The following is an 11,167-nucleotide window of genomic DNA, read 5'->3' as shown; positions in this document are numbered from 1 at the left end:
TTTGCTCTGACAGCCATCAGCTGTCTGTAGGACTGTCACTGCTAAATTTCCATAAAAAAATAGACAGATATGGCAGATGTGCTGGAAAAATGAGCGGTCCAGTTGCTTTGAGGAATGTTGGAAGTAAAGTTGGATCAGACCTGGGCCATCGCTCACGGCAACCACTGTGCTGGGTCAAAGATAGAAACCCAGGAAGTAAAAGCTTTCTTGAATCGATTCCATAAATCTGTCAGAGCAGCTTTTGTTAAAGCTTACTTGGGAAGAAAAACAGAAGCTGGACAATGAAAAAAAAAATCCAAAATAAACAATAATAAGGGGCACTGGTGGTTAAAAGAAGGCAAAACTGTTCACAAGTCATGAAATTCCCTTACAAATGTTTTGGTACAATTAACAATTTAAACATTAAAAGTCAAACCAGGAACTCTAAATTACACATACATCAGATTTTCACATCCACATCTATATTTAAAGGAAAATCCTAAACCTCTGACTTATTTTTTCACAGTCTCGTTTACATCTGGTCACATTTTCCTGCAGGCTATGTTCAAAACATTTAAGAAGTGACTGTGCAAACTGAAAGAAAATAAAAGGCTATATCTTTACTTTGCTTCCGTTTCCCCCTAAATACCACCGATATCTGGAATATAAATGCTTTTTAGCACATTATAATGATGTAAGTGTAAATAAATCCTCTTCTATGCCACTATTACTTCTCTAGAGGGCTTCCAAATAACACACCGAGACACCTGAAGCAAAACAATGTTGTAAAGACAGAAGAATTCAAGTTAAAATTGATGACAAATTGTAGAAAAATTCCCTTATATTTCTTACTTTTCAGTGTGCTTTAAACTGCTTTTTAAATGGTAGAACTGTGCCAAATAACATCTTGAGTAGCAAAGACTTCAGATTTATCTTTGGAGCCGTTAGTTGGGAAGTTCTGTTAATCTGACAGCAGATCAAAAGAAAAACAAACAATATGGAGATGTTTTCACCCCGTTTACTCAGATACGCATCTGGGTTGAATATTTATCTGTAATTAGTCCTGATTGGAGTTTCAGTTAGACCAAAAGTCAAATGTCCAGTTACATCCACAAAGTTAAAACGTATTGAATTTCCCTTTGGGATTAATAAAGTATTTTTCATTCATTCATTCATTCAAAATAAAGAATTACCCCCCACCAGCTGCCCTTACTTTTCAGTACATATTTTGTACGATAGATTTTTTTTTAAGTGGGGAAAAAATAATAGTGGAAGTTGATTTTCTGACTTGCTCTAAAATAGAAAAACAGCCACACAAACCTGACATATTTCTGCCTCTTTACATAAACATCTCTGTAGTTTATCTCTTCATTGAAGCTGCACTGAGAAAAATACTTATTCTTCTAACTTTCAAATTCCAAGAACCTGTCTAGAGCTACAGTATTTGGTTATGAGGCACAAACCTGTGATCGGACTATAAAAAAAAGAATTCCTATGTGCTCCAACATCACAAAATGACGACATTCAGCACTGAGAACTGAAAATGCAACAGCAAGTGAATTTTCATGATCAAAAGAAAAAAACTTCAGAGTTTCTAGCACAGACTAAACAAGTTATCAGATGCTAAGTGTACCGGATCTGCCACATGGCAGACCAAATTACTGACAAGAACAGGAAAAAAATAAAGGACCCTGCTGTCTCAACTCTTTGTGGCGACATATTAATATTTAGGAAGACTGATTGTAAAGACCAAGTCTCACCGTCAACACACGTTCAAAGAGGAAGCAATGAGAAAACCAGTGATTTGCATCCTGTATCTTCAGCATTTTTTTTGTGCTCCAAAGGGTTGATTTTTTTCTAGATTCTCACTTTCTGGAGGAAACAAAAGTTTAGCAGCATCAGTTTTTAAACAATGACAGGAAGAAATGTAAGAGGTACCAAAGAACAGTCAGCAGTTTAAATGAAAGTGTACCTGATAGATATATAAAAAAAAAAAAAAAAAACTTAAATGGATATGACGGTTTAAGAAATAAGCAGTTTGAAGTAAGCAGAAAGGAACTTGCAGATCTAGATCAGATGTTGATGTCAGAATGAAACTGAAATATTTAAAAGTAGAAAAGCAAATGTACTCCTAACGAGAGTACATTAGAACTGAAACCAAAAAGATAAATGCCATGAACTTTCTGTCAGAGGACAGCTCTTAGGAGGATCTTCTAATATTAAGCTCCACAAACTCCCCTGTTTAACATCCAACGTGACAGTAATCACACATGTTCAGATAGATTTCCAAATGTCATATCCAAATGCATCATGCAGCAGCCGGGCATCTGGCTGAAGGAACATCTGCACACCGCTGTACAAATGAGAGAAAACTTCCTGTAGGTGTCGTACTGTAAGGAGCGCCGCAGATCCTTCTCAGAAGTTCTGCTGCAGCCGCTTTTTGGCTTCAATGGCGTCGAGGATGGGCTGTCGCTTGGACTGGTACCGCTGCCGAATCTCCTCGATCTCCTGCTCCATCTGAGGGTCCAGAGAGGCGAGTCTTAACCGCAGCTCCTCCACCGACCATGTGCTCACCTGCACAAGGACAAGCCCGATATGTCAAGACTGTTGGTCTTTGATTTATTCATAACACATGAACTAATGATGTTCCTTAAGTCAATATCGATGAGCTACGATGCAACTCCTTTACATGTATAATAAAAAGAAGAAAAAAAAAGTCTTTTCCTCAAATGACCTGAGTAAACTATTTTATTTGACCGAGTATCTAAAATCCAAAAGTCACCACATTCAGGAAGCTAGAGTAGCCACTTTACTTGAAAAGAAACTTAATGAATATAAATTACTACACTGGTTTTATGTAGGCATATATTTCATTTAGTATATTTTCTCAAATTTCAGTTTTGTGTATGTGTGTGTGCATTTGTGAGTGATAACCATCTATTCACTAATAACAGATTTACTTTCACTAGTGAAACAAATCTAAATGCAAAAAAAAAGCTGCAAAAAAGAAATGTAATCAGATACATTTCCATGATCGGTTTGAAATAAATAAATTGGGCCAGAACACCTCGATCAGCTGTTCATCAAAACTTCACATCATTGGAAATGTGGAGGCGAAAACTTTCTGCTTCAAGTTGTTGTCCGAGTTACCCGAGTTGGGTAAGATAGCACCGATGTACAAACAGTTTTGTCGGGGTGCTCTCTGGACCTTGAACACCTTGTGGATAAATGCAGACCTTTTTATCTGCCCCCCCTCCCCTCGCCGACACCACGCGGGCGCTGGACGAGCAGTACGAGGTTATCGAGCTTATCTAGTTTTTATTTTTACTTGTATGGATGCTTAATTTATGTGCAATATTTGTAAATTTTTTTTTTTGTTTCTTAAGTGCAATTTTGAGGGAGCTCGGAGTCCAAGAATTTCACTGCCAGTAGTGATGTTTCATTGTTACCTGTATATGACTAACAAACTTGAAACTTGAGTTAACCACGCCCACCTCAAATGTCTGACCAATCACACAATAGTTTACACAAGAAGAAAGTTCTGCTCGGCTGATGCGTCAAGAAAAAGCTGCAAGCTGTACTCAAACATGCCAGCCAGAATAAATGACAGCATTTTGTTTTTGTGGCCTCGAGAACAAGAAAAAATTCTCACTTCTTACGCAGAGTATGTAATATGTAAATAATTTATTTGTTTCATTATATTTTTTTGGTAAATAAGTAGAAGTCTGCCTTCTGTTGTATGAAAAGACACCTTAGATCTAGCATAAAATTAGGAAGTAATGGTCACATCTCCAGGGATTTACAGGCTGTCAGTTCCTGTAGTGCAGTGATTCTCAATCTTTTTGAGCCATGACCCTCAAGATAACATACGTTGGTGTTCACTTTTCTAGCATGTATGAACTTTTGCTAGTCAACATTAGATGGAGATGTCAGCATACACAACTTTGGGTAAACTGTCTCGGTCTCTCCACCACTCATTGCAAAGTCATCGTACGGGTCTCTGCCACTGATAAGTCCATGTTATGCACATACCCTTTTGTATTGCCTAAGATGCAACATCCAAACTGTCCCTGCACTTTGTTTTCACTTTCCCCTTGGAAAACGAGGTCAAGTTTCCGGATGAAAAACTCTGTTGTGTGAACTCTTCAACTTTCTTCTGTGTGACCCACAAAATGGCGGACATGTGCAGTAACTCGTATGTAACTGAAGGAAGCAAAAGCACTTTAGCAGAAAACACTGAAGGCAGAACAAACTCTGCTGCTGTTGATGAGGACCTCCAAGTCTTTGCTTGAACATGATTTTTAACATCATTTATAAGTCTAATTTTTACTTAAAAATATATGAACTCATTAAAAAAAGTATACAGTAGCTGCCTTCAGACACAGGTCTATAATAACTTTAAAACATTCAGCATCTGAAAGCTTTTATAAAGAAACACTCAAAGATCGACTGGTCCCAAGTCCATTAATGGACACTTAAGAACTTACAACAGAAACCAAGTTGTGTAATAAGTGTATCTATTTTAGTAGCTTCTAAAGGCTACATCTATTGACATTTATCTAATCCCTCCCTGACTCTATTGTAGGCCCCTGATAGGGACCTGGTGCCTGCTTTAGCTAATCCCCAGAGGGTTTCCCCTCTCAGCTCTTACCAGCAGCCCAACGCTCTCAAGCTATTTATTACACACAATCAATACAGCTAAAATAACCCTGGCGTCCTACTCCACAACACCCATAGCAGTGAACAGAGGATGGACGATCCTGCCACTGTCTGGACTAAACCAGGGTCGGGGTAAAACGGACACTAAAAGTCAGGACCTCTGATGATCTTCACAGCTTATACAAAATAACCCTCAGTGATGAAGTGGGATTAGCTTTGGAGCTGCGGCTGTCACCATCTCTTGTTTTTAACTACATTACTGTAGTGACCCAGTGCATTCAGCAGAGAGAAGCGGCTGCAAACAAGCTAGGGCACACATCGTGGTCTTTAGTTAAAGAGTAGGGGACTGCTGGTCTACTTTGGATTAATTTGAGTAGAGATGTAGATGTAGGAGCAGGGAAGGGTGGAAAAAGGTAGCAGTGAAGATTTGAAAAAGAAAAACCTGAGTGAAAAACAAAAATAGACATTGGTATGAAAATAAACGCTGAGAAAAGTGGAGACAGAATGGAGAAGGAAACTAGCTGTTCTATGTCTGCATCTCATGAATTATGTAGGTTAATGCTTTCCAACCAGATGTTCTACGCCGTATTGTCACATCACTGAATCTGTTAAACCTAAAACCAACATATCACGATAAACAAGGACAGAGCAGCAAAAAAATGTTTCAAATGAATAGATATACAAAATCTTACAGAGCTAAGTTTAACCTTAAACGGTATATGGTAGATATAAACCATGAAGAGATGCATTTTGAAACCAGCTAATATGACTGTCCCATTTAGAATAACTGCAATAGAAAATCTGAAGGCAAAAAAAAAAAAGCAAAGTTGATGGATCTAAAATTAAACACGGTCAGTGTGGAGCTGTCACCAGTCTGCTTCAATAACTTCAAGATCAAAAAGGAAATGTTTTTATCCTCAAATCTGCAAGTCTAATGGAACAATAAATCCCAGCAAGTGGGACTTATTGCATCGAGTGAAGCCTATTTGATCTCCTAACTGACAAATACTGTTAACGGTGCAGAAAAACTATATTTCATGTTTCACCTCTGCTGCCATTAGGTGTGGATGTGCAGACTTTTCAGCACCACCCAGATGAACAAGAGACACGACTAAACATCTGATGCTTCAAAAGCAAATCAGAAGCTTATAAACTAAATACATAATTGGAAAATATGCCAAATGTAAACTGGGAATAACAGTGAGTTAATATGTTCAAGCCGTGTTATGACATCAGTGCAGATTGTTTAGAGTTTAAATATTAGATATTTTCATTAATTATATGTTTAGTGTTCAGGTTTTTGTTTTTTCTTTCTTCCTTTCCCCCTGAAGATGCTGTCTGCAGATAATACCTCTGTCTTAGTAGCTAGTGTATATTTTTTCCTTCCTAAAATAGACGAAAGGAATGCTCATGCTGCATTTAGAAAGATTCCAGACTGGACAATAATTAAATTGAATTACTAAGAATAAAGTAGAACACATTAGTAACAATTGTGTTTAAGTGAAAAATGGGAATATTTATGTGGCACAATAATTTAATGCTCAACCTTTATATTGTATGAACTTTATCTTTCTGTAAACACCAAGTCTGAAACTGAACAGTTCATGTTGTGCTTACTTTTGTTAATGCACAACATCTCTCCAAAAACAAAAAATTAATCAACTAATGTTCCTGCCAAGCAAACACAGATTAGATTGTAACATGAATAATAAATTGCAGACGTTTTAAACTTTTCCTCCTCACCCTGCTGGTGACGCTGTAATGGGCTCGACACACGGGAGGCGGCCAACGACAGAAACAGGTGAAACTCATCGCAACCTTCCTGAAATCGAACACACGGGATGCGACAAACTGCAGCAGTGCCGTGCATCGCGCTCCAAGATCGCTTTTCTCTAAGAAATTTGATTGGTTATGATATTGTTGGGGATTTTGACATTTTCAAACCAGTCCCTGATGTAACAAAGTTTGACAGATGGAGAGTCAGAAGATTTTGCACGAATTAACAGAAATCATGCTGCTTACTATATAAAAGAAAGACAATCCTGGGTTCACCCAAGTTTACAAAATACGAAACAGCATCGTGAATATCATCATTTGATGGACCTACGTTTGGACTAAATCACTCTGGCGCCACGCGGCTGCCTTTTATTGAGCTAAAATGATCTTTTTTTTCCATGTTTAAAGTGTTTGTAGACTGCGCTGTCTAGCCTGCTCTCATTGGTCCGTCCATGAAGCCCCTCACAGGTTGGCTGTAGTGGCAGGTGATAGCGACAAAAATTGAACATTTTTCTATTTTCTTGTGTCGCGTCGCGAGAACCGTGTGCACGTCTACATGAACGAGCGCAACATTTCACATGCACGAATGTTGCCTGTCGCTTGGCTGGAGGAGGGCAGCGATTTTCGCCTCAATACGCAGGTTCCATAGGAAATGAATGGAGAAGGAGCGACGTCGCCTCCCGTGTGTCGAGCCCATTAGAAACAGTCAAGCTGAAAAGAAACTTGCTTTTTTTTTTTTTTTTAGATTAGTGGGAAAGTAAAAGAGATTAATCTACAAAATTTAAAGAAAGTTTAGTTGTAACATAACTTTAACAGTAAAGCTGTTGTTCAGTGGAAGAAAGTTCTATCCAACTGAATTCTCTGTTTCCAACAGCAAAGAGACAGCAGTGGAAGATTCAGCAGTTTTTCCTGTTTAAACCAGTAAGAAGCTTCTTATGGAGGTCATAAAAAAAGAGAGTTACACCGTTTCTTACTTATTTCATGACAAGATCTGAAAGTTTCCTCTGACGGCGAGAAAATGTGCCAGATTAAGATAATTTCTCAATATAGATTATTGTTTCCAACCACTACGCTAGTCTTGATTTACAAATACACCCACAAATAAACAGAGGTAGGAAACCTGGTGCTGATGTGTTTACTATAAGCTCATATAAATTTATTTTAATTCTTTTGTGATAAAGAACAAGGAATTCATGAGTTTATTTTCAGACTTTTTCTAGTATTGAGAGCAGAACTGGTGTCTGAGCTTATCAATACTTCAGTCTTTTATTATTTGGCCCACTGGTGCTTCCAGTACTGACCCCAGACAGTCAGATAATCCTCATCCTAAAGGTGTTCCATGAATAAAAACGCAGTGAACCACAAGGTCAGGCCATTAAAGATTGATAAGGTCACATCTGTTGGACTTTATAACTGCACACGTGTACACTTTTTTTAATAGAAATATATTTAAATAACATTTGGTGTTAAACATATTAAATTATTTACATATAATCACCCCTAATATTGCCACTAATGAAATTATAATTTTATGTTTACTGTTGTTTGTTTTTAAATAAGCAACACAATCAAGACATCAAAGACAAAATGAAAGAAAAGTGGAGCTGTAGGTCTACTAAGCTGTGTAGGACGGGTGAGGAGAGGCTTCTTCTGAATATCTAAAGCACAAAAGGCAGCTGCGTAAAATGGTAAGAGAAACCATTTCATATTTAAAAGGTCACATATTTAATATTTAATTCTAGCAGCAGTCGTCTGCCCTGTGTGACTGTCTCTGAGGGAGACAAATACCACCTGCTTTTTTCACTGTAATACGATTTCCACGGTGACGTCAGCTGTACTGAAACGCATGGACAGTCAGATAAGAAAGTTACGCTAACATATGGAGTGATGTTAATATCCTGCAGAGCTCCAAAATTAAATGGTTAAAGGTCATGTCAGAAAATTACTGACTGATTTAAAAACAGCTGACTTTGGTTGGTTTGGCTGACTGCAGGACACTCACTGAACATTAATGTGTCCCTTTGTGTTGTTCTCATCTATGCTGATGAACATGAAACTGATAAATACCTGCAACTTCTACAGAAAATGACACAGGGCTGCATGTGATTAAACTTTTTCCAACTGCACTCAAATGCAAGGGTTAGAAAGGTCTTTAACAAGTGTGGAAAAAAAGGGTTTAAAACTCACCACCTCAAGGTCTCCTTCAGGAGGCAGTTTGCGGTTGTCTGCGTTGTCTTCTCCTCTGCGTCCTCCATCATTATGGCTGTTTGCCTCCTTCTCTTTCTGCTCAAAGTACTCCAGGAAAGACGGCTTGGCTGGCTGCATCGTTTCATCTCTCCCTGCAAAATGTAAAACCAAACCAACTTTAATCTCACCACAGATGATGCAAAGTGACTTTAGCCCCTTTATGTTAACTCATCCATACTGAATTGAACTTAAACATAAATGTGCTTTTTAGGCCTTTCGAACCAACACTGACGCTGTACCATGCTGATAGTCTTACAAAATGTGTAATTTGTGTTTGCTACAAGGAAGCCCAGTGTGGTCCTGTGCAAATGTTGTGTATGAATTTATTTTAAACAAATAAAAGGCAGCACAATCTTCAATCTGACATCCAATCACACACCACAACAAACATACAAATAGCTCAGTGTCATTCAGCTGCAGGTTACTGCAATCTCACCCCAACATTAACACAGAAGACTAAAGACAATTTACCTTCAAGGATAAATGAAGTGCTGCATTATTAAAGCAGCAATAAACTGAAACAAGATCACCATAATATATCCTCATCAAAGTCATTTATCTTTCAAAGTAGAAACAAATACTTTAAAGACTATTAAAGCTGGAAAAATATAAGAACTTTATTGTGTTACTGATCCAAGAGATTCCAATCAAAATTTTAATTATGAAGCACTTTTTATACATAAAAGTACAAATTTAAATAAACCTAAGAACAAGTATGAAAGTTTAACTCATAAAAGCAATGTACCTTAGTAAAACAAGTCATAAAAGACAAAATTTAGATAATTACAAAAGCAGGTGGTTTTTAAATAAATAAGTATATGGATAAGTAAAATAAAATAAAAATAATTATAAAAAAAAAGTATTAGCCTAAACAAGGTAAAATAACAATTCAGTTAAAAGCTAAATTAAAAAGGATTAAGGATTAAGGACACAGTGAGGCACAGACATACAAACATCAGGGAGTAAGGAATGTTACTGTAAATACACAACATGCACCACCAACGTTAACTTCATGGTCTAAAGCTGGTTAAAGCTTTAGATCAAACTTACTGTAATGAAATTTATGCATTTCTGAGCTACTGTTTGCAGACCTGCAGCACCATTTGGTATAAATGGTACATTTAAAGCATGGCTTTTTATTTTCCCCTAACTTACACTAATGAAAATGTAGTTATGAATGTTATACAGCATGTCTGTCAACAGAGCAATCTAAAAATGTTTATACTGAAGGTGTAAAGAAAACTCCTTGTGTGTGTGGTGAAGAGCGGGATGCAACTGGACGCAATCGTATAGTGTATGCATGTTATACAACCAAGTACTGTATATGTGTTTGCATGGGGATAACAACAGCTACCCCGCAGTTGGTGTGGAGTTACTGTTACAAATATTTCACTAGTGAAGGAAATTAATGAGTGCTTCAGTGTATTTCATAGTTTGATCTGTGGTTTTAATAAGCTGCTGTGGTCTTACAGAGGCTAGCATTTCCATTCCCACAGCATGCACTCACTAGCTGAGATAACAGGTACTAGTTCTACCAAAAACTTGTTGTCACAACATTCATTTGTCAAACGTAAGAAATTTCCACAGATTTGCAGTGTAACATTACTCCTCTGACGTCTGGTCTTCTCTTACTGAGGCTGGGGAAAAGCTGATGTCACACCAAGAGGAAATTAAAGCTGTTTTATGTCTGTACTTAAATAAATTTATGACCAACAATGAGGGCACATAAATAGAAAAGCAATAACTCGAATACCACGATCGTGACTCAGTTGTCACATGTTGTAGTGACCAAAGACTTATGTAGATTGTGACCAAGGTGGATGCTCAGATTTGTGTTACGCTAGTCAAAGGTGTTGCTGACGTAACGGTGCATTCTGCTGATCTTATCTTAAGTGATTGGAGTTCAGGCTCAGTTACCAAGAAGAATCCAGGAGCTGGAAGAGCTTCAACAGACTGAGCTTCAGCAACAAAGATGTCTGCCAACACAAGGTTCTGAAACTATAAAAAGGTTTGTCTACTCAACAGTTTTTAGGTCAGTCAGACCTTGTTTAAACCTGCAACTTATTCCTGTCCATAAATGGCATATTTTTTTAATAACAGGGCAGTTTAGTAAAATTAGTATGCTAAGCTGCCTCTCCTGTCAATGTGCTGAGCTGCAGCTACTAATTTAACAAAATGCAAGCGTTAACTTGGATTATGAAGCAGTTGTGTCTTTTCACACATTTGGTACTTCTGAGTGGCAGAAATGATCAATTAATTTACTAATATGTCTAAATTTCTAGGACTCACCACTCAGCATAATGTTAAAATAGATACTATTCTCTATACTTTTATATAGACTTCTATATAGATTTTCCTTCTTCTATGGACTTTTTATGTAGTTTCTGTTCTGTACAGTTTTTGTTCTTAGCTATATAATGCTGTTCTTTTGCACCCATCACCTTTGCTGCTGTAGTGCCAAAATTTCCCCACTGAGGGACTTATCTTATTCTATGCTGCCATAAAT

At 37.4% G+C, this 11,167-nt stretch overlaps 1 protein-coding gene across 1 annotated transcript in view; it reads right to left on the bottom strand.

Annotated features, from left to right (window-relative positions):
• Positions 1–1,160: 1,160 nt before the first annotated feature.
• Positions 1,161–11,167, bottom strand: part of LOC121636622 (serine/threonine-protein kinase 4-like) — a 31,013-nt gene continuing 21,006 nt past the window's right edge. Inside the window, exons 10-11 of the mRNA XM_041980278.1 lie at positions 8,602–8,753; positions 1,161–2,553 (exon numbers count right to left, since the gene is read on the bottom strand). Of these exons, the coding sequence (XP_041836212.1) occupies positions 2,395–2,553; positions 8,602–8,753 (311 nt within the window). The 3' untranslated portion in view covers positions 1,161–2,394. The remainder of the gene's footprint in view (positions 2,554–8,601; positions 8,754–11,167) is intronic.

This window comes from Melanotaenia boesemani, chromosome 3 (genome assembly GCF_017639745.1).
Source record: "Melanotaenia boesemani isolate fMelBoe1 chromosome 3, fMelBoe1.pri, whole genome shotgun sequence".
Taxonomy (NCBI): Eukaryota; Metazoa; Chordata; class Actinopteri; order Atheriniformes; family Melanotaeniidae; genus Melanotaenia; species Melanotaenia boesemani.
This window is presented reverse-complemented; position numbering and strand designations above follow the sequence as displayed.